The sequence below is a fragment of the Pagrus major genome, chromosome 6 (assembly GCF_040436345.1).
Source record: "Pagrus major chromosome 6, Pma_NU_1.0".
Lineage (NCBI taxonomy): Eukaryota > Metazoa > Chordata > Actinopteri > Spariformes > Sparidae > Pagrus > Pagrus major.
This window is the reverse complement of record NC_133220.1, coordinates 22453175-22477709: the sequence shown is the minus strand read 5'-3', so window position 1 is coordinate 22477709 and position 24535 is coordinate 22453175. Positions and strand designations below refer to the sequence as shown.

Here is a 24535-nt window from a genome sequence, read left to right as displayed (position 1 = left end):
ACTGCTGCTGGTACAGCTGCGTAGGAAACAAACACCAAACACTTCACACTGAGGGCTCGGAGGTGTCTCTTACATAAACAAAAGCTTAATATAAAACATTAAAAAAAATGCATTCAGTCACTCTGGACAGCAGTGGTTCGCCCAAGAAACGGACGTTATCTCGGGGAGTTAGCGAGGACGAGTCCCTCCGCAGCCTTATAAAAGAGGTGAGAGGAGAAATCACAGCGTCATTAGTCAGTGGGTGTTTGGGGCTAAAGCTAAAGCTAACGATACGTTTATGTTACCTTCAATAATCGGATTTTTAAACAGCTAACGCTGGAAAATGTTGTCAGATTGAAGTTCCGCCATTTTGTTGATTGTTTAAGACTGAACAGCGGCTGAAATCGGCTGGTTTCTTCAGGCGTGTGGCTTCAGCTCAGTGTACTTCCCTGTTTGCAGCTAGCTTGTTGTGCTTGTGCTCTGACTGTGTGATGCTAGGCTCTCCACCTGAGCTGTGGTTGTGTCTCCCCATCAGAGCGAGGCTTCATCCAGGCGTCCGGCACGAAGCGACAGCCGAGCAGGAACCCTGAAAAGGAGGACTGACAGTCAGGTAGGAGCCAGGGGTGGACAGAAAAATAGAAACCTCTGTACAGCTAGCTAATCAAAATGTCAAAAGTCTCTCATTTCATTACATTGCAACATAAAGACAATACATTAGCAAATAAGTATATTTACTATACGTGCTTTGCCTAAGTATTGTTTTGAGGTACGTATTTCCATTTTATGCCACTTTATTCTCCTATTCCACCATATTTCAGAGAAAAATATTGTTCCTTAGACTTTACTCACTACATTTAACTGACTTGCATAAAAAGAGAAGTGATGAGATTGTAAAATACAGTGCACTACAACAAATAAAAAGCAGGGATTCCCAATCCTTTGGGCCTGTGACTTCTTGCATTGTTATGAGATTTTCATGGTATGATAACCATATCATAAAATATTACAGTTTAAAAGGGTATTATGTAGTTTTAGAGAAGATTTAAAACTCAGAATTGTAATATTTACAACATTAATGAGGTAATAATACAAACTCAGAATTTATTTTTTCCATAAGTGAATAAACAAGCTGTTCTCAGAGGTAAACAAAGTCCCCAGAACACTATTTGAAGCTAGAAAGGTGGCAGGGTTTGCCAAATATAAACAAAGTAAATCTCTCCTTTGAGATCAGTTTTTTTATTCAATTCAGTCTTGAAAACATAGAGAGTTTGTCTGTGTAGTTTATTTAGGCATAAACAGTCAGTCAATAAAGATCTTTCTCTTCTGATTAAAATTTATTCCCCATAATGACATAGTGTGCCTTTAACAGTATCATGATAGACATACTGCATTATTTTTTATTATTATCAATTAAAATGACCTTTAAAGAAGAGAAAACAGAAGACTTTTTTCGGTTGAGTTCCACCAAATACTGATTTCAGTCAGATCGTTTTGTTTGAATAACTGTTCGAGGCCAAAGAGATCAAATTATCATATGATTCACAAATGTGTGTAGCAGAGCTTTGTTGTTTCTTCTTTCTTCCCTCAATAATCATTTCATGCCCCTCAGATTTATCTTATAGCCCATTAGAGGGACCCATAGGTTGGGAACCACTGGTCTAAACTTGCCAACAGCTTCACTTGTCCAGCTAAAACAGTAAAATGCTGTAGTCATAGGGCTGCACAATGAATCAAAATATAATCAAAAATCGTAATATGGCCAAGTCCAATATCCAAATCGTAAGAAGCTGTAGTTTTTTGATAAAGACCAAAGTTGTCTGACCAAACAGCATTATAATGCAGAGAGCGCCTGGCCTACAAATCTTGTTCTCCAGATGTAAGATAACTTGTTTGTTTAATACAGAGTCTGCAATTGTATGTAATTGTATGCAAAACTTATAATTCCCATTAATCATGACGCATATCACAATCACAATATCCATCAGAAAAATCACAATATGGATTATTTAAAATGTGCATTCCTAGTCAACAGTTACATGTGGTTATTTTTCACTCCTTTTACTTCTTACAATGCTGATCATACACTCCGATAATACTTATGTACTTTAACTTGGGTACAATTTTAATGAAGAGCATTAACTTGTTATCTAGTATTTTTAGATTATTGTATTCTCAAAGATGATGCACAGATTCATACCTGCTTGGTGTCCCATATCACAAAGACTGTTTTTTAAAGGCTGATTTACAGAAAATCCAAACTAACATTCTGTCAACTTGTGGGGACAAAGTGTGTGCCTTTCAGGATGTTGGATCAAAAGCTTGAAAATGGATTTCCTATCCTATCCTTGTGTATCTTTGATGTAATGCTACCTCTCTATATGGCACTCTTCTTTGTTTTCTCAATGTAACACTAGTGACTGATGTAAAAAAAAAAACTGTGTAAGGGCAGAAAGACTGATGAAAAGAAAGCTTCGTAAGCTTGTGTTGCACCAATTCATTTTCTATGACCTCAGAATGTCAGCGATACAGCCACTGCTAATGCGTTTATCATACTTAATCACAACTGTGTTTTGAGAGCTGTTATGAAACTTGGTGCCTCCATGGTACAGTATTTAGACAAGGTCACACATTTTGATAGCTGTGATTTCAGTGTACCTACGTCTGTGACGCATCAGATTCTGTCACGCCAGAAGATTAACTACATGAAACTAAAATAAAAACAAATATCAACTAGGTGAGGTGTTGTGTCAACTATAAAGTCCAGTTTCTGCTACTTCAGTTATCAAACTCTTGGTCAACTTTTATTAATGGTACACTTTGCCTGTATTGTACTGTAAGTTAATCTTATATTTATTATACGTGTGTGTATATATATGTATATATATATATATATATATATATATATATATATACTTTAATGGCCTTTTAGAACATGTTTTCATCTTAATTTAAGTATTCTTTACAAATAAACCTTTTTTAAAACTTTTTTTTTCTCTTCATCAGTCTGACCAGGACCTCTTCATGGGACTCCCAGAGATGGTGAGTATTTCTTACTGTTTTAATGATTATGACTATTATTACTATTGAAAGTCTTGTTCACAGTCCTGTCAGTAGATCACTGCAGTGATATATTCCTTTACATATGGAGGGATTGTCATGCTTCCAGATGAAGCCTCCCACTGATGCCTCTGAGAGCTTACTAAACACGTGCCCACCCACTGACTGGCATGCGCTCCTCTGAAGTTGCCCACGCTGATTTGTATCTGTGTTTATGGTGTAGCTGGAGCTGCAGGCCAGCTATGACGAGGTGGTGCAGGAGCTGCGTGGGCTGGAGGTTGAGCGAGAGGCTCTGTTGTTCCAGGTGGACGTCCTGCAGGACACGCTGGAGGGTGTAGAGGAGCTGCTGGCGGAGGCCCAGAGGGAAGCTGGACAGGCTAGTTTGGTACGTCAAAGCCTCATAAACACTTTACATCAACCACATATGGACTAACGAGAGGTTTGTTCTAATAAATTATTTCACTAACAAGCTGTTAGTCCTCTCATTATGCCAACGTTTTTCTGCATTTGTAGGAGTTGGAACGAGAGAGGCAGGACAAGAGGAAACTGGAGAGCATGGTGTGCTCTCTGATGCAAGAGGTGGAGAGATTAAAAGAGGTAATGTGACAACTGGAATGAGAACATTACATAATATGAGCGAGTCACCAGGATTTTGAATTAATGTAAAAAAAAAAAAGTACAGTCTTATGGAACATGTTATGTAACGGCGGTAATGTCATCCCTCCTTATTGAGTGTGAATAATAGACATGTTGCATGTTTTATTTTTCTAATCTTTACCTCTCTCTTCAAACTTATACTAATAAGTAACTATCACTAGATGTGGCAGTACGTCTTGTACTGTAAAATAACTTTCACTTCCTTGTGGTGTATTGCTAGTCTGTTGACTGGGAAAAGTCATACAGTATTAAATTTGAGCATAAACACATGATATTTACCTTGAAATGAGATGTTGAGTGAGACTGAGCGTCGTCACACTTTTATGGAAGCAAAGAGAGGCCGCAAGGATTTCAAGTTTATAAGCATTTTAATACCTTGTGCAGGGCAATGAATCAATATGAGACTGTTATATATCATCTTAGATTCTAAATAATGTTAGACGGTGATATGGCATCAGTGTTGTCTTGTCCTGGTTTTAAAGGCTGTATTGCAGTACAGTGATGTAATTTTCTGAACTTATCAGAATGTTAAAAAATCAGATATCCAATACAAAAAAAATGCATTCATCTCGCTCAGATTCAACTGGTATTAATTTAAATCTAACATGTTAGATACATAAAAAAATGTGGTTGCTCAAAGTCGATGATTGAAATTTCAAACATTTGGGCGACCAAAGTTAATCAGATCTTGTTCTGTCAATCCACAATCATCAGTCCAAGAAAGAAAAGTTCAGGTCGAAACTTGAAACCATTTTTTGAAAATGTTAAAAAAATAACTAGAGCTGACGTACAAAGTAATTTAATAAATAATTAAAATATCAGTGTCGTGAATTCAGTGATGTTTAATATTCAACATTAAGTATTTCAGTTTGCTTATAAAATTAAATTTTCAATGTATTTTTTTTGCCTCCATATTGGTATTAATTAAATTGGCAGATTAAGAGAATTTAACCAAAATAACTTTCAAATGTAACTAGATATTGTTTGATCTAAAAGAAAATTTAATTTCCTTATGGACAATTACGTTTCTCTTTCCAGGAAAGGAACAACAAACCAGTGAACACACATGGAAGTGTGGACAACGTAACAATGCAGGAACACGAAATGAAAAATGCCACACGCAGAGAAGAACAAGACTTGTCAACGTGTGAAAGCAGAAGCACAGCGTCAGAGAAAGTGGGACAGAGTGAAGAGGAAGAAGGAAGCATCCTGACGAAGCTGCGGAAGATGGTCAGTAAGCCCCTGAACCCAGTGCCCTCTCTTGCACTGGACAACCCACTCTCTGAAGACGGGGTCCTGCGGAGGCCTTATGAAAACTGTGTCGAGGACGGACGAGATCCTTCTCCGGACAGGAACGACTCAGACAGCATAAGTGCCTACGAGGATGCATCAGCTGAGACTCCAGAGAAGGACAGGCTGTTTGCAGGTGACGCAGACAGTTTGGAGCTGCCGCATGATTCGGAGAATAAAGAGAAAAGTTCAACTAACAACGGCCAGGTCAACGATGGCGAGAGCCAGGATCCCAAAAACCCAGAAGGTTGTGTTGTGTCTTAACTAATCTGTTTTATCTACATGTGGGGAAAAGGTCAAAGATAATTATTGATCATTTGGTTAATTGAATAGCTTTTTGATTTGCAGTTTACACGCATCTGATGTTTATGTTCTTAGAAAACTTTGACGACAAAACAATCAGAGTTATAGCTAGAGGTCCAACAAGTAGCCGATTAATCGAATAGTCGATTGATACAACATTTTTTGTTTTATACATTTTCAAGCAAAAATGCCAAAAGATAGCTAGTTTCAGCTTCTCAGATGTGAGGATTTTAGACTGCTGTTGTGACACAATTAATAACTTGACGATGTCACTTTGGGCTCTAGGAAATTGTGATCATGATTGTTCACTATTATTTAACTTTTTATAAGTAAATGATTAATTGAGATAATTGTCAGCAGCTTTATTGATAATGAAATGGCTAGTTGCAGCTCTAGTTGTAATACACTGTAGTAGAGTTGTTAGTTTCAGTTTTAAATTCTCAACAAAGGAACTCAGGATCCAGGCGGTTTACTCGCTGGAATTCCACTAATGACTACTTAATATTGATTGCCAATCATTTCTTTTTAATATCTTAAATTGTTTGTTTTTTTAAATACGTGGTTTGGACATGGAACATACTCCATGCTGCTTTGACTGCGTACCTCTTTGGTAGTCTTTTAAGAAGTCAGGATTTACCTGTAGACAAAACAGGGTGGCTCTGAAAGTATTCAGACTACCTATGTTTTGGCTACACACGTTAGAAAGTCAGGAATTTAGAGAGGCGGGCTGAAGATTTCAGACATTCAACACTGTACAACAGAACATGTTTGACTTCAGTCTTCAGAGGATTAGATCAGATAATCGATGGCAGTTAAGGTTATTAGATACAGATTTTTTAAATAAGGGAAAATGCCAACTATTTACTGCCTTGCTGACCTGCAAATGAACATTTATCTTTTTTAATCTTTCATATCGGCCCTTTATCCTGTTTTATTTTGAATTTAGGGAAACGGATTCAGCTGCATTTGCACTTTTTAAAAGTTCTTGTATTGTGGCATAAATTTGTCAGATTACATTAGAAACAACATTCCCTTTACAACCAAACACGTCGGAGAGAAACAATCAGCTGACCTGCTGCAGGCTGCCTTCTCTCCGCCCGCATGGTAATACTGTATGTTTGCACATTTGCAGTGAAACTCGCTGAAATTAGTGTCTTTGGATGTCTCTGATTGCTGTATACAGTTTGTATTTAATCGCAATTTTTATTTTTTACAATGTTACTTTCTTTTTTTATGCTTCAGGCAAGAATAGACCCTTTCACCTCATTTAAGATAGTTTGCATGAGCACATAAGAATGTATATTGATTTCCAAACTGCACATGAACTGATCTGTTTTTCATTAGTACTTTTGCACGCAGTACTTTTAAACACATATATTAAACAATACTTTAATCAAAGTTATTTACTGAGGAAATTTGTTTTCAAGGGACTTTTAATTGTAGGGGGTCTGTTGTTCCATGTTTTTAAAGGTGGAGTTTTAAGCTAAATCAACTATTTCAGTTTTGAGGGAACATATCATGTGACACTAACATTTTCTCAAAATGAAAATAAGTTTTGACAACTGGTCCTGTCACACAGAAAAGACTAAAATGGACCAATTTTAAAACATTTATTAGTTATTTCCTATTTAAGGGTTTAAGGCAGCATATTAATGTTTGTTTTGACTTATTTGTCTTTTACTTTTATCACACAGTCCTCCTGTTTCAACATCATGCTGGCTCACATGCAAATACTTGGTTATTTGCTCTGCTGTCTGCTATTGATGCACACGCAGTTCATATGACATGCTTTCTCCTCCACAAAATGAGCTGATGGGAGTGCTCTTACTGTAGTACTGCTACTGTAGTATTGTTACTGTAGTACTGCTACTTTAGTGCTGTTACTCTAGTACTGCTACTGTTGTGCTGTTACTGTTTCTCCTGCTGTGTGGTGGTACTGTGGTCAGTTCAGGTCATTTCTACATGGCACAATCAGTTGTTTATGTTGTTGTCATCAATATTTCGTTATATTTTCCTGTCGGCTCAAAGGGTTTGGTTTGTTGTAACGAACCAGTAAAAGTTATGACAATCTTTGACATCAAAAGTTTTAACTGATTAAACATCAAATTTGAGTGCACATCAGTGACTTATTGAGCAATTGAATTGTTTTTCTGTTTCATTTTCACACAGCAATGCAAAAAATATGTTCTTACTGTAATCTAGTGCGTTTTATGGGTCTTAGACTTTTTGACTTGTCCTGAGCTTTGTATTAAATGTTCAGATGTAACAGTAAATTACATGAATTTATACTTGTAACTGAAAATACATTCCAGACATATCAAAATAAAAGGAGTGAATATTGCTTGTTTCTTGATTAGTTGTTTGTTCTTACAGTATATTACAAAAACTAATGACTGCCATATTCAAAAAATCACCTCAGACACAATATTATTTTAGCATCACATTTAAAACTAAATATCTGTACTTACGTTTTGGTGGTGCCTTCAGTGTGTCTACACTGCAGTTGGCAAGGTGAGTCAATGAACTTTTAAATTGGCTCAAAGTTTTCATTTTATAACTTGAGAAGTGTTTTGGCCTGACGGGTTACATTATTTGTCCAGCAGATGGCGACGTTGACCTCTAAAGTAAAATGTGCTGAATTTGATTAAGTATGTATTTTACCTATTTCAAAATAGTTTTTAAATTATGGTCATTTGTTTTGATTTATTTGTATCTTATTTGATTTTGTATTCAGTTTTGTGTCATGTCATCCATGTGATGTCTCAGTATAAATAAGATGTGTTACTATTTCATTAGAGAGTAGAAGACATGCCTTGAAATCACACAACCCAAAATAGGAATGCACTTTATAATTTCCTTCATACACAGTTTAAATATTGGTATCATAAGTGTCAACTGTACACAATTAGCACAGATTAAAAATAAAGTGATTTGAAACAATGAATCACAATTAAAACCAGGGAACCAGATGAAAAGATACATGATCTAAAAGGTTTTAAAAGGTCTAAGAAGACGATTGAGCTAAAGAGAAAAGTCAATTATTGTAGGAAACAAAGAAAATCCTTCTTGATTTTTAAAAGTAAGAGCTTATTTCAAGTACAGAAAAAATCTGATCAAAACATCCCCTTTTCTTTCTTCAACGTCAGTTGTTTCCACTGCGGCAGACTCGCAAAGTCGTCTTTGGTGATCCCAAATACGTCGTTAAAGTCAGAGTCGGAGAGATGTTTCTGAAAACAAGTGAAAACATATGAAGACCTCACATGAGAAAAAATTGAGAAAAATCATTGTAAAGTTTTATTTTATGGTTTTGTAGTCCCAGGTAGTTTCTTAGAAAGAACTATGAAATTCATAATAATTATAGGGTAAATGGAGACAGCAGGTCAGCTAACCATACAAAGAAGTGACATTTTTCTCACAACCCAACATATTCACATAATCCACAGTCATAAATTACACAATGGGCCAACTAATGTGGCATTTGAAGCAGTTTGTGTTCTATTTTTTAATTGTTTGTCATCACATATTAAAGATGTAAAACTTCCACATAAAGCTTCAGTTTTGATACGAGTGTGTGCTCTATAAGGTGTGTAATGTATCACTTTCTGATATAATAATATAATATAATGTATGTGATATATAAATGGCTTACACAGCAGTTTGTAAAATAACTGTTAGCTGCCAATCAAGGTTTTGTTTTAGCCAGGACTATTGGGATTATACAGAAGTTACATTAGATCTTAGCAGATTTAGACTATTAGAAGATAAGACTGTTCGAGGGGCAACGTGTGCAAGGTTTGCTGAATGTGCACTATTGGGAACTCTGACTTCATCACAACATGATAGGCGCACACACACACACACACACACACACACACACACACACACACACACACACACACACACACTGGTTACCTCTTTCTCAGTTGGCTCAACACCTTCAGGCAGCTCGCTGGCGAGCTTGTTGACCAGATCATCAAGTGGAAAACACTGATAGCTTTTCACACTTTCAACACAGTTCTGCTCCTAAAAAGTCACATCAAGATTCAGGTCAAGATTATAATTCTGTGTGTCTTAATCAATGTGTAATCAATCAGTACTGCTGTGGTTTTGAACACACATTTCAAATGTTTGGCACGATGATGGTAGATAAGGTTAATGCAAGTACTTGACTCCTGTCCCTGACTTTTTGTCATAACTTGTACGTGATCTTGTCATGATCCAGGATGTTGACCATGTAATTGTAATGTCACCCCTCCTGTCTTTCCCCTCCTTTCCTGTCACCTTTACATGTCCACTATCAAGAAAAAGGCAAAAATACGGAAAACTCTTCATGGTTTAATACATGAGGTAAGAGTGGAGGTTTGTGGTCCTAAAGTAACCCTGAAATCCTTACTTAGAAACTTAATCCCAAATGTAACACATGCATTGTTAAATGCTAACATTTTGGTAACCATTGTATCAGATAAATATTGATTTCTGCTGCGTAAACAGATAGAAAAAGGATTTTTTTTAAAAAAAATTTACATACAGGTGTAACAGTAACAGGTGATGCTAAGTCTCCCAACTCCTTCTTCAACTCCTCGTAGCTCTTTCCTCCCTTGAAGAAAAAATGATTGTCAGCATTTATTTCTTTTTCACATCGATATAAATGTTGATGCTCTATTAGAAAAACAAAACACTCACACTCCATTTGGAGGGGTCCCAGGCTGTGAACCACCCAGTGAAGGTAGGTGGCTCAAATCCCTGCTTGATCAAGACGGTGGGGGTGTCTGGGTCTCTGTCGCCTGGGTGGGTGTGCAGGTACTCGTGGCTCGTGGCCATGGCTTCTTTGCGCTCCACCTCATTGGCCTCTTTACCGATCCAGAGAAACACCTGAGAGAAACAACGAGAAAAGGCAGGATGGGATTGAACTGATTTAAGATTTAAGCAACGTGGCAGTTTCTCAGCTTTGTTTGGTCATGCTGACGAAAACATTTCATCAAGCGTAACTTCATACCTGGTCCCACGTGTCCAGCAGCATGACATCATCCTCAGTGAGGTCATCCTGTGTGAACTGAGTCACTTCGGTCACAATGAAACGACCTGTCTTATTGGAGCATTCAAACAGGCGTGGCTGGTGGTCTGAAACCGTCTGCTGTAACCTGCAGTCAACAGGTGTGTTACCTTCGCTGTGACACTCATGAAGCTCATTTGCAAATATTGGTATTATATTTGTGTCATCACCTCTTGTCACTGGCATAGGGAGCTTTCCCTCCAAGCATATCCCAGAATTCAACAGACTCTTGACCCTCAGCCACAATCTCCTCAGAGTCTTTCCTGCCAATCACAGAGACGACCTCCTTCGCCATGGCTCTCTCATCTCCACTCGACCCCTGGGGACATAAAGTCAGTGACAACCTTTTAAAATTTGAACTACACTTTAGGGATCATTTGACATTATGATTTTATTTGATGAAATGCAATCTGGAGCAAAAGAGTGTAAAGACCTCATTCAGACTAAATCAGACATTGCGCTGGTAAGTGCACAGTTGTACAGCGGTGTGGGATATTAATCTGCTGCTAGGACAGCCTAAGTTCTTCTGGGGAGACTTTCCAGTAATTTTAACCTGGCTACAGGGATTTACTCATTACTTCTTCTTTCTGTAGGCTCATTAACAGTTATGGTTACAGACTCTCTTCCACCTCCTTACATTTGTAATTTTACAAATGTAAATATTGTGATAATTTCGTTATCGTGAATCTGTTTGGCCACATCCCTGATGTGAACATGCATACAAAATACATGCAAGTATTACAATTATAAGTACCACAAGTAATGCATTAAAAAGTATCTTGACTCGTGCTGTAGTTCAGTGAATATATCAGTATCTGATCTGACCACCATTGTCTTTACCTTTCCACACCACAGGTAAATTCCTGCTTGGCTCTTTAGTAAAAACACATCATTGGAGTTGAGAGAAGATGCCAGGACTGGAACCTCAATGGCTTTAGTGTTGAATGGGTCAGAACCACGGACCTGGAACAACCTTATCGGTGGTTCTGGGTCAGAAGACCCTTTTCTAGATGTGCCCCCCTGACAGAAGGAAGAGACATATTCTGTATTGCAATAAAAACAAAAGTACAACTGCCAGAAATAAAATAAGCAGAGAATTACATCCATTTGATGATAAGCTTGAAAGAAATCTAATGAGCAGAATGTTTCCCAAAAAGTATATAAATCCAGTCAGCAATCGTACCTCATAGATGACCATTTTACCCTTGAAAATCGCCATAAAGTGTCTTGGTTCTTTGCCCATTGTTACTCTCACTTGAACCGGCTCACCACCGTACTTCTGATCCAAGTCCACAGCCTGAAACGCTGAGGCTGCCAGTTCATCCTGTGTCGCATGACGCCCCTGGAATAATAAGTGGTAAAGTAGTTTCATTTCATCCGATAATACAGTTAAAATCAGAATAGTGAGGTATAAACATTTTTGTAAACAGTGTACTACTCACCTGCCACATGTAGAGCAGGTAACACTTCTTGCTGCTAACAAAGTAAGTGTAGAGGATCAGGTAGCAGTCTCCCCCGTAGAAGTATCCGTAACACTCAGGGTCCACAGGGACAAGCTCCAGATTCTCAATTCTCCACACCTGGGCATATTTAAAAGGTAAATTAAACACACAGTATGTAATTTCTGCTGCAAAGGATATCTTAAATAACAAAACACAGCATTTGATGGTGCTGTGAAGTAGCGTGGGATCAAGGGAGTAATTGTCTTTCTTGTTAAAAAAACCATCATTGCCCATAAAAATCTGTCTTTGAATGAGCAATACAAACAATAGTATACAACAGTGGCTAGCTAGAACTACCTTGCTACTTTTGTGTGTTAATATATCTTTAAGACTGAACCACAGTGGTAGAGGGGCTGCTGCTGTTGTGCTGTTACATGTTTGGTTGCAAGGCCAGTGATGTCAGAGTGTGGCCTTGCTAGCATTAGCATGTTAATACAAATACAGTTAGCATGTTGAAAGGTATTTTGGATGTTTGACATAAAGCATGTTAGCATGCTAACATTAGCATGTCTCCGTTAACATGGTATCGTATTCACATTTTACACTTTAGCGTCACATTCTTACATTTAGCATGTTAGCATGCTACAGTATTCAGCTTTTTAAAGTCAATTCAGATTAAAGCGCAGTTACCTCCACTTGACCTGTGCCATTGTCCACCATTCGCTCCTGTGCAGCGACCTCTGGCATCATGTGCATCAGAGAGGCATCAAACTTTTCCTGAGTGATATGAGCTAAAGCAGAATATAGTCACAAAACAAAACCATTAATTGACGACCAAGTGAGGGTTTTTTTTAATAAGAAAAATATGTACTTTGTTGTGAGCATACCGACCTACTTTCCCTCTTGTGTGCACTTTGCCCAGACCTTGAGTCTGATCCTTTACCGTCCACCTCTGGAACAGCTGCTTGAAGAGAGCTGACTCTGCCCCGTCATTCACCGTCTCCACATTTGTAGTGATTGGGTAGTTCTTCGCTTTGATAAACTCCTACGATGGCCAGTCAGAAAAAACACAGGAAATTCACCAAGTTGCCAGTTTAATACAACAATCCTACAATAATACCTATCTGTAAGGAGTAAAGACGGAGTGTAAATACAGCACGCAAAAGCAATCGAACACAAGCTAAGGTTACATGTGGAGGTCTGATGTAGAGATACTCACCAAAGCTCTGGCCATAGCAGCCTGTCGTTCAGCTTTGTTTGCTTTCTTTCCCTTCCACACAAAGATCTTCATCCCTCCCTGATCCAGGAAGTAGCAGTCCTAAATAGATTATTACATTAATATACATGACTAAATCATTTCCTGTCATCAGTAAATAAACTATTTTACTGAGTCCAAACAGCAGTGACAAGAGTTTGAGGCTTTAAGCAGTACAAAACTAGTAAAATATTCTAGATAGATGACTCGTTCAAGTTTTATAGTGACATTGGCATCCATCAATGATGTGGCCACGATAAAAATTGTATCGAACACTCACATCATGGTTGAGGAGATCCTGAATCAGTGGTCTGGTGGCAACTTCTGTGACCTTCATCTGACCACCATCATCTGACACACTGGGAAAAGAAGGCACCAACAAGTAAGACTAAACATACAACACTCAAACTGGACATGAATGAATCCTTATCACTGTTAGTGGCTCACTGGTAAAGTGTGAGATTTGACTTCTGTTGCTGGTCAGCAGTTTCATCTGGAGGTCCATCAGTCAGCCCGGAGGTCCTTTCACCGAGAACCCCGTTCAGGATCTCCATGTTGTGAGGAGAGTTGCTCTCTGCTTCGCCCTCGACCACTCTGATCTCTGCCCGACCTCCTCTCTCTCTGTCTCGGATGTCTTTGGCCAACAACATGCCCTGAGAATCAGAGGCACGACACGGAAAAAAAGGATCCTGAAGTCTCAGACTCCAAAATATAAATAACTACCAGATGTTAAAGAAAACTAATCCATTTAAAAGTGAGATGTTATCAATATTGTGCAATCTCACTGCTGCTCACTCTACTATAATAAACTCATCACAAGCACATTTTTGCAAAGATATATGTGCAGTTTTTACTTATTAAATACATTTGTATACATTAACACATAAGCATCTTGTCAGATCTCAGCAAAGCAGCAGATATTTAAGGCAAACTTGGACTTTATATAGCCTTTTTCCAGTCTACCGACCCCTCAAAGCGCTTTACAACACTTGTCACATTCCCCCATTCACACCCATATTCTTACACTGATGGTAAAGGCTGACCTCTCTGGGGATCGAACCACGGGGATTGTGGTTGATTGACATTAACCGATTTTACACACTAAGTTCAGTTTCCTCGTCATAATGAGCACTGGTCAGCCTGTGACAACAACTGTGTATTTTTTTTTCTACAGTTTTGATTGTGGCATCAGGTTAATTTGGTTTTAGCTTCAGACTCAGATTGCTTCAAATTTATAGCAGAAAGTTTGTGTTACAAATTATGATGTGGATTGCGTTTATAAATGTAGGAACCAGTCTCATCTTTCAGTCCACATATCCTGGCTCCTGTTTTTAATCTGTCTTTCCTCCCAATTGTTTATCGCTGGAGAACCCATTTCCTGCAGCTCTTTATGACAGACTGTGAGCAGGAGAGATTGAGGGACACAGCGATGGTCGCTAAATTTGTGCTGTTATAGGCTGGGTGCTACACACCACCACTCAAAGGGTGATGCCCCAAAACAAGGCAGAATACTAAGAACGGGCAGAGGGGCAGGGTAAGTTTGTAAGTGATGATCGTAAGGGATTAATATTGTTTGATCTAATCATTGACTTTCTTAGGGAAATAATGCATAGTATACCACTAAATGGTGGCTAATGTTGTTCAGTCCTCACTTTATTGCTGTTATATAGTTTTGGACTGTGCCTGACGGGATAATGAATCATTCAGAGCCTCCAGCCTTTTTGCAGGAAGAAGGAAATGAGCTTCGACTGTCCACGCCCACAACTTTCCATCAAGGATTAAAGATGATATTTAGATCTGGTGAGGGCAGGACGAGAGGGTTCAAACTTAGTGTCAGACTTTTTTTACAGTCTGCACTTCAAACGTATATCATGTACATTGGAGGAGGAAGATTAGATATGACAACATATCAGGGTCTTTTGTTGCAAATATATTCACTGATAAGCTGATTATCTATCATCCTGCTTCATATCCTGTCGATAAGATTGAAAACATGTGGAGTGACTGAGATGAACACAGAATGACTTACTAAGAAATAAAAAGTACTCGTTTTTCTAGTTTTCTGCTCATGTATGTTTATATGTTTCCACATGAATTCTGCAATATACACAAGCACCCACATGAATCTTACTTTAAGCTTTTCCTGTCTGTTACACTTGGGTCCATTCCACTGAACGATGGTCTTGCCGATGTCCAACAAAAACACATCTCCGAGGTTGAAGCTCTTCCAGCTCATCTCCACCTGAAACAAATTCAAACATAAAGCACTCTTTCTACATGACTTCCTCTCGTCCAAAATGTTACATAACCACTGGGAAGTGTGGCTCACCTCCTTTGCAATCACTCTTTTCTTCCCTTTGACATGAAGCAGTCTCTTCACATCATAGGTGTTGGTTTCAGTGTGCCTCATGCCTGATGCAACGCCACCTTTTTTATAGCTAAACAAGACAGGGTGATGATTTTTATGGTTTCCTTTAAGTGTCTATAAATGATGGCCTGCTGTGACAACTTTTTCACTCACATTACTCCCTGTTTGAAGTATCCTCTAAAGGAATCAGACTCGTGGTTCTGAACCTCACGGTGCTGGACCGGAGTGGAGCCCAAAAACTCGTCGAGCTGGATGGTGTAAACAGCAGCTGCACCCTGTTCATCCTGACTGGACTCTGAGCCGATCCAGTAGTGGATATCATAGCTCACAGAGCTGCTCACCTTATGAGTCTGGAGTCATGCAGGAGTGGACAAAACAGTGGACAGACGAAATACAGAACACATTTTGTTCCTGCTTCATTAGCACGTATCCAAAGAGCAAAGTCTATAAATACAACAGTGTTTTTTAATAAACAAACAAGCAGCTGCGGCATCCAAAACCACAATGATTCATTAGCCACCTTCTCAGACTTACAGACAGAAGTACGTAGCAGTCACCCTCATAAAAGTTTCCATAAGACTTCTCTGGGACTTGTACCAGCTCCATTTTCTGTGCACAGAGAGAACAAGGTGGCCATTTTACTTTAAATCCACCAAATAAATCTACAGTTCAGGTCTGATACCCACAGCTCTTTTTACATCATCGCAGCTGTTTTAGTCATTTCCTTGAGGAACAGACTTTTTTCCTTTTAACCATGAATCCAAACAGCTGATTTGTGGAAACTTCAGTCCACAGGCACTATTGCAGCAACAACTGTGAAATCAAAGTACCTCAATTCTCCAGATTATAATCCCAGGGCTGTTCGTTACTGCTCTGAATGTGTACTCCATGTTGCTCGGATGATTCAGATACACTTTTGTTGCTCGGGTTTCTTTTTCTGGATGAGGAAATCATTCTGAATTATCTCAAAAGCAAAACTCCAGCATCATTCATTTTTTGAGCATGAACTACATTTTCCTTCTGTTCAGATCTACACACAAACGTTGAGATTGTTTTAAAAACTTTTCATCTTTAGTCTCTTTTCTCTTGATGAATTGCACAAAATATGATTGAAAAAGAAATCCAACATGATCAAATCTCATCAGACAGAACATACCTGGTATTCTTGTTTGAAGACTTTCCTGTAAGCCTCTATGATCATCCAACGTCTGATTTTCTCTCTGATAACGAGGCCCTGAATCCTCTTCCCCTCAGAGCCCCTAAAAGATTTGCCTGTGTTTGCATGTTTCAGGACCTGTCACGGAGTTCTGCCCAATCACTGAGGAAGACACAAACTCCTGTAGGCAAATGTGCTGAAAAAAGGATTGACTCCTATTCAAATGCACACACGCACACATGTACAAACACATTGTGTATGCACATGTACATTCATTTTCCACCCCACCTGGCCCTGTACCACCATATCGCACCTTATATGGACAGCTAGGGTAGACTTGATGAATAATAACACAATGATAACAGTATCTATGAGGTTTCACAAGAATGTCATATCATAAACACATTAATTATTATAGTCACTGATTACCATAAAGATAAAGATTCTTGTTTATCTATATTATTATTAAGATTATCATTAGAAGTAGTATTACCAGTAGTGGTAGCAGTAGTGATCAAGCATTGTTTTCAGTATTATTATATACCTTATGTGTCCACTGGGCATGCTATGAATATAAAAATGAACACCGATGAGTTTGTTTGAGGACATGTAGGAGACAAAACAACGACGAGCAAAAAGGGTTGATCCATTCTGGCTGAGCTTCTGCTTGAGTGTCTGCACACTGCTCCCAAATGACATGCATTTGTTTTAAAGAGGAACACGTTACACATTAAAGTTTGTCACAAGGTCTTGGGATCGATTCTGCTGCATCAATTTTGATCCTTTTTTTGAAAAGAAATTTCATCGTGAATCCACAATTTATACATCATAAACACATACATCACATACATTCTCCTGTTACTGGGGGATGGATGATACCACAAAATTTGGCTGATGTGCCATCATGTAATCATGTATGGCGAGGTGAATGCAGAAACTACCAAATACATCTACATAATCTCGGAGTTATTTGACTTTCTTAGTCAGTTATGTTAACCACATGCAAGTAAAACACAAGATCATTTTTCATGGTAAATAACAAATGTTTGTTGTGTGAATACTGTGAACTAACAAGTGAGTCCTTGCTAGCTCAGCCTCCCACCCCTACCTGCTTAATGCTTTAGTGTTTAATCATTTAACACAGAAACATTTTCATACACAGCACATAAACAGGTACTGGTTTGTTACATATTAACACGTCTACCTTTTTAAACACATCATTTAATAATCATCTCATCCTGTTTTTACTTATAAATATCCCGGTTGTTATGGCGACTTGTATGCCCTGTATGTTTCAGTGTTTTGTTTTGTTTTATTTTTTTTATTTTACCAAAATAAAAGCTTAATGAATAATAAAAAAGACTCGTATTCAAATGAACACATCCTTACACAAACAAAACTGAGCCAGTCATGGTTCATAGTGAGATAAAGAAAAGTCATAAACCTGCCTCGCACTAACATGAATTACAGTCACCATATTGTAAAAAATAAACAGAGAAGCTTCAGTTGAAACAGCGTTAGTGTAATTCATGTGTATGATGATGACATTTACAAATGAGTTACAACGCAGTACAATAGAGAACTGTTTGTACTTCCTGGGCTTAGTGATCACTCAGTTAAATCAATAACTTTTAATGTGCAGCGAATTTTTTAAAAGTACATATAAAATATATAATAAATAAATATACTTCTCATAAATAATGAGCAGAAGTGCCCTCTAGGGTGCCATTCCAGTGGATAAAAATGTGATGCAGTGTCATATAGGCTGCCCTCCATGCTTGAAAATGGGTTTCAAATGTTTCTCCATAAATGCATCTCAACTTTACACCTAATTGTCTGCATAACACAGCGAGCTGGTCTTTTATATCCCTTTAGGAATGTGTCTTGGCACGAAGAGAGTTCAGGATAGAACTGAACGGTGCAGATCATATGCCATCTTTCACAGTTGCTGGTTTGATTGCATCAGTTAGTGTTTAGTATAAGGATAAAAGCCGCCATGCTGTCTGTGGTGATCATGCCAGTGGACTGCATAGGTAGACACTGCAGTGATGCTTTTTAAAATTTTTAAATTTTTTTTTTAAATATATATATTAAAATGCAAATCAATTGCATTGTAGTTTGGAATGAAAATAATGCTGTTTTGTTGTGTAAAACTGATTTACCACATCAGATGCACCGGGTGCAATTTACATAAAATCATACAAGAGAGAGCATGAATGAAAGACAGACTGCAGTTTTTACAGCAAACAGCCTAAATACTTCATATTTGTTCTCCACAAATGTGTTGCTACTGGAAATTATGTCAAGTTGTTCAAAACAGCCAAAATTAAATGACTCATTAATCTGTAAAAGTCAAACGGACTGGAAGAGTATGCTGTTAATTATAGCCTGCTTGGCTCAGAGTGAATCATGGAACTAATTCAATAAATGCTGTAAAAATACATTGAAAAAGAGATGTGTGATGAGGTGTCCTTATAATAATACAACAATTTATAATAGTAATTCACCACTAGCCAAACTAACTACTGTTTTTGCTAAGCTTTAGACATAAGCCCATTATTACAAGTGCTCCTGTGCACAGAGGCAGCTGGAAAACACTGCAGACAGACACTGCTGTGACCTCACCCAAAAATATTCAGCTAATGAATGTTCCAAAACTAATAAATGAAGTTCGAAAAGAAATGTGAATATTAATAGATTTTTCCTAGTCAACAACGCTATCCATTACATTTTAGGTTTACATGAGTGCTCACAGGGTTTTAAATCAGATAGATCCTCTGGGTTATTCTGTGCTGTTGTAGTTTGGTGTAACAGTGTTATTGCCAATTATAGGACCAGGATTAACTGCTTTATCTAAAAGGCTGGTTCTCTGATTGGTTTGCCTCGAGATTTATTACAGTATTTATTAGAAAGGTTATGGAGGAAAACAATACTTGAGTTTAAAATGTATCTCCTGTTTAGTGGGCATAGTATAAAAAGTGTACAAACTGACATTTACTTAGTAAACGATTAGTAAAAGTTGTTAAAACTTTTTTGCTCGTACAACTTCAATTCAGTAGTCTACTTTACTTGGTAATTCTGACGTAGTTGGTTTCCTGACTTTTTAAAGTCAACTATTAAAATTGACAGTGTATTGAGTGACTGCTTTAATGAGGCGCATCAGGCTAACTTTTACCTATCAAAATTAAGATACCTGTTTGGATTAGAGCTCAGGAAGACATCTAAGAAATTCATCTGTTAGTATAGTTCATATTGTGTTCCTCAGAAGTTTGTTACAGAGTTTTAAACATAGGTTATTTTTTTAAGTTGGTTCAAATCCCCAGTCTATGGTCTCCGTAATCCAGGAGTGCCTCAATGACTCCTGACTCTCACTCGCATTATGTTTCCTCCTACGTCACTTGTGGTCCTGCACCACATTAACGTTAATGTGGCGCAGGACCACATTATAAAACACTACCTACCACATCAAAGCCATACATACATTTAACCATCAGACCATATATTTGGGTTTTTTTTCAGTTTGTCAGCAGGTAAAAGCTAAAGTAAAGATAAAAACCACTGTCTGTGTTACAGACGGTATCCTTCCATCTACACCAGATGTTGTTGGCTCCTCCCAGACAGCTCAGTAAAACATTCCAGCCCACCTCTGGGAATCTGCTGGCTCCTCCACACTCTCTCACCAAGCTCCAGTCAAAGTTTTACAGGAGCTGAAAAAGACTGAGCCGACACAAAATGAGAGGACTTGTTGTCTTGGTTACTTTGGCCTGCTTTGCCAGCGCTCAGCACCAAGCACTGATTGACTACTTGGAGCGGAGGCTGCTCGCTATTGAGGTAAGACTCACTTTACCTTCCTGCCGAGCCCTGTGCCCCAGCAGAGTCCCTCTGAGAGGAAACTTCCAGGGAAGAGGGCAAAGGCAATGGAATGCAGATGTGGGCAAATCCTGAGGAAAATGCTGGAAAATGCAGCTCTCTGAAATGTATAAGGATCATTAGCTTCTTGTCTGGGTTAGGAGACTGGGAAAAAATGTAGTTTAAATGGGTGATTAGTCGAGATATAAAAATATGACGTCAGAAATTACCTGATTCATTCAAAAACTGCAGTTTATACAAGTTAGACTATGGAAAATTCTTAAATGATGGGAAATCTGGTTTGTTTTAAAGGAGTTGTGCAATATTGGCATCCAAAAATGCCGTATCTAATTGTATTGTTTGTATAAAGATTAAATATAAAACATGTTTGATTTTAGAGAGCTTAATAAACAAACCTCAGTTTCTGGGTTGCTTTGTAATTAATGTAATGTCAGTCTTTTACTCCATTTTTTTCTCCATCACCTGTGGAGAAAATCCCTTTTCATTTCTCTCCTCCACCATGGGGTCAAAGGTCAGCTGCCACAGAGCGAGCTGGCAGGACTTAGTGTTTTGCTAAAGGACATTTGAGCAGGGTGGTTACTTGCCACGTGTGGGCTGAACCTGGTTGTTTTCAGGATGAGTTTCCTACTTATTATGTCCTTCCGTCCCCGTCTATTTACTGAGCCTGAAAAGAACATAAAATTATGGCTTTTTTAGGGATTTCGAGAGCTGCATTTAAAGTTCCTGTAAAACAAATATGTACTGCTCATATTACTAAAGTACAAACAGGTAAGATGGAGTGTGAACCTTGTATAAAGATTCACACATAACTAATCCTTTGTCACCTTCTCTTAAAACAGGACCGGATCTCTTTGTGGCATGAACAGACCACCCGTTATGCCTCAGAGCTGCGGGAGCTGAAGCAACAGATGGTTTCCCAGCTGGAGAACCTGGATAAAGAGAAAGAGTTACTGAGGACGAATCTGGATGGCGTGGGGACACGGGTGGACCGGGTCGAGCGTGAGCTGGACTACCTGGAGACTCAGAACGGAGCTCAGCCGTGTGTGGATGTGGACGACAAGCTGATCGAGCAGCAGGTGACGCTGGTGAAGGAGAAGCAGAAGGCAAAGTATTCAAAACTATCAGGTGAGATAATGATGTGCTTAAACTGCACGTGGACAGTTAAATGAGCTGTTTATCAGAATAAATACTGTATTTTATCGAGGATGAACATGAAAATACTTAAAAGTAATCCATTGAGAAAGTTAAAGAGATTTGTACACTCAAAAGGATGTTAATATATAGTTTTGTAATTGGCACCAAATCCCAAGAAAAGACAAAAACCAACAATACCTTAGTCCTCCTTTTTAATTCTTGTCAACTTCCCACCCTGTGTCAATTGGCTCCAAGCCTGTTGGTTCCCACAAAAGACATACATATTTAAAAACCACTCGGTTGCAAAGTTATTACCCCAAACAGCTTGACACTGTTGCTTTGAACAGATGTATCTCAAACAGGAGTAAACTGTGCATAGGTCGGGGACTATTTTCAATGGCGGACTGATACACATTTGGTGGGCTAGTGGAGGAGATGAGAACTTGAGTCTGTTTTGATAAAAATTGCAACTTGACTTGACAGAAAATAAATGACTTTAGACTCGACTTGGACTTGGAAGTTAAAGACTTGTGACGTGACTTGAGACATGATGACTGCAATGTTTTGTCTGTGTTCATTTTATGTTTGAGGATTTGATTTATTTCCATGGATGGTTATTCAAACAGTGAGGGGGAACAAGAAATCAAGAGATATTCTGCAAACAGGCAGATGGACAGACAGAATGTAACAAGTTTGATGTTGTTGTCTGGCTGTCATTGGCTGTCATTGGCTGACTTGACGTGCGACTTGACCTTAACTAAGGACTCGACTTGACTTGACACAACCTGTGACTTGACTCACCCAAGAAAAATTGACTTGAGACTTGGACCAAATAACTTGAGCCACATGTCTGGCTAGTGGGTATTTTGAGCAGTGTATGTGGGATTAATTTACCACAGGAAGTTAATCCATGTGTAACATGTGGTGACTACAGAGCAACCACATGTTCATCACCACGACAGAACAGCTAGCTCAACAGTGCAACTCATTGATGTGCTTTTGAGCCTTGTGGAGCTATTCCTCTCAAAACTGTTCTGATATATTGAAATGATTGTTAACATGTTGGAGAGGTGTCACCCACCATGTGAATCCCATGTATCTCTCTCGATTTCAGACTGCAGTGATATGATCTCCAGCATAAAAGCCATGAAGATCTTGAAGCGAGTTGGAGGGCCAAAGGGCATGTGGACCAAAGACACCAGCAGAGGCTCTGGGAAGGTCTACATTTTTAACGGGACGGATGACGACACCATCCATGAGTTTGCCTCCGTGCAGGACTTCACTCGCTCGCTGGGGATGTCTCTGTCCAAGGATCTGAAGCTGCCGTCTGCCTGGAGGGGAACGGGACATGTTGTCTACAGAAATCACGCGTATTATATAAACCAGGCTGAAGAGATAAAGGTGGTTAAATATGACATGAGGAACAGCTCTGAGACAGACAGCACAGTGTTTCCACTGCAGGACCATGTTCCAGTGTTCGGCCTGACCCCAGAGACACTGATGGACCTGGCAGTGGATGAAGAAGGCCTGTGGGCCATTTACGCCACACGGCAGAACGAGAGGCACATCTCTGTGGCTAAAATGGACGCCAACTCGCTGGACATCGAGCAGATGTGGGACACAAACTGTCCGAGAGAGAACGCAGAGGCGGCTTTCATCATCTGTGGCACTTTGTACGTGGTGTACAACACCAAGCAGCCTGGTCGCTCTCGCATCCAGTGTGTGTTTGACGTCAACGGTATGGTGACCAATGAAGACGCACCACTGATTTACTTTCCAAAGCGTTACGGAGCCCACTCCAGTCTGAAGTACAACCCGCAGGAGCAGCTGCTGTACGCCTGGGATGATGGCTACCAGATCCTGTACAAGCTGATCATGAAAAAAAAAATGGAAATTTAAGTTAAATACACCGCACTTTCCTCCCAAATCTCCCACAAATGAACCCAAACTACCTAAAAGAAAAAGTTTGAGTACTTGATGTCACTGCTAACCATTTTTAATGCTGTAGAATCTTCTTCTTTAATGTGTATTACTGATCAGGCTCGTCTCCCAACCCAATAGGTGGAATAAATGCTGTAATGTTGTTGCCATGTACATTTCTGCAAACCACAGATATGTTGAAACTTTACGTTTCTTTGGGTTAATTGTTTAATGTTATGTTGCGACAATGCTGTGCTTATGGTTTGGATAGATTTCGGCACAAAAAACCACTTAGCTGATAGCTGGTAGCTCAGTTGGTAGAGAATGTGCCCCATGGAAAAAGGCCATGTCCTCGATGCAGCAGGCCCAGGGTTCAAGTCTGACATCATCTCTCTAAGCTGTCCTGTGTAATAAAGCCAAAAAAGAAACTATAGTTAGTTAGTTAGTTAGGAAAAGATCGCATTTTGGGTTAAAACACCTGTTTTCTATGCACCACAAACACAGCTGGAAATCAACCTGATGTCTCATCAGAAATATCCAGTGGTTTCATGATCACAAATGTTAAGACACTGTCTCGAACAGTGGTCTCCCGCAGGCCAGCCATGTTGCCTATCACACTACCATACCCTCGTCCTCCTGACATGAAAGTCAGCTCGTATGTAGGTAATCTGAATGGGATACAACAACTATTGAAGAAATAATGTTATGACACGTCTGAAACGTAAAAATTTAATGTATCTCGTGGGTGCAGACACGTGCAGTGCCAAAGGTTGGTATAATGGTATAATGGTCTTTAAGTCTGAATCTTCATCAACCTAATAAAGATGCAAACGTACTGGATTGTAGAACTGTATCTGTATACCTTCACACCCTAGACATATTTCCAAATTCTGAGAGGTGTTATGTGATTTCTCATCGCCCCCAAACATTTATTTCTAATCTAAGTTAATTTCTAATCTAATTAACAATAATTTCTGTGTCTACTTGCGCATCAGCTTACTGTACTTACCTGTGATCTTCTGTGCTACTGTCTGTTTAGGTTTCTAAAGCT

The 24535-nt window shown here is 38.9% G+C and overlaps 3 protein-coding genes across 3 annotated transcripts; 2 read left to right on the top strand and 1 right to left on the bottom strand.

Moving 5' to 3' along the window:
* LOC140998621 (uncharacterized) lies at nt 1-7627 on the top strand. Its single transcript, XM_073468957.1, has 6 exons — nt 1-206; nt 515-589; nt 2983-3018; nt 3260-3421; nt 3550-3633; nt 4732-7627. Exons 1-6 carry the CDS (start codon nt 108-110, stop codon nt 5245-5247), a joined length of 972 nt encoding a protein of 323 aa, XP_073325058.1. The 5' UTR covers nt 1-107; the 3' UTR covers nt 5248-7627.
* Nucleotides 7628-8399: 772 nt separating this feature from the next.
* On the bottom strand, nt 8400-16779 carry avil (advillin). The gene is made up of 20 exons (XM_073468404.1): nt 16561-16779; nt 16235-16341; nt 15939-16013; nt 15558-15754; nt 15366-15474; nt 15168-15278; nt 13484-13689; nt 13317-13395; nt 13001-13099; nt 12673-12826; nt 12472-12572; nt 11782-11919; nt 11523-11681; nt 11180-11359; nt 10510-10658; nt 10283-10427; nt 9970-10158; nt 9815-9883; nt 9199-9309; nt 8400-8513 (listed from the first exon to the last, which is right to left on the bottom strand). The coding sequence occupies exons 2-20, from the start codon at nt 16292-16294 to the stop codon at nt 8400-8402; spliced, it is 2445 nt and encodes an 814-aa protein (XP_073324505.1). The 5' UTR covers nt 16295-16341; nt 16561-16779.
* A 3378-nt stretch (nt 16780-20157) lies between these two features.
* olfml3b (olfactomedin-like 3b) lies at nt 20158-23463 on the top strand. Its single transcript, XM_073469211.1, is given in 3 exon segments — nt 20158-20391; nt 21270-21555; nt 22679-23463. Coding segments are annotated over 3 exon segments (1305 nt in total).
* Nucleotides 23464-24535: the final 1072 nt, after the last annotated feature.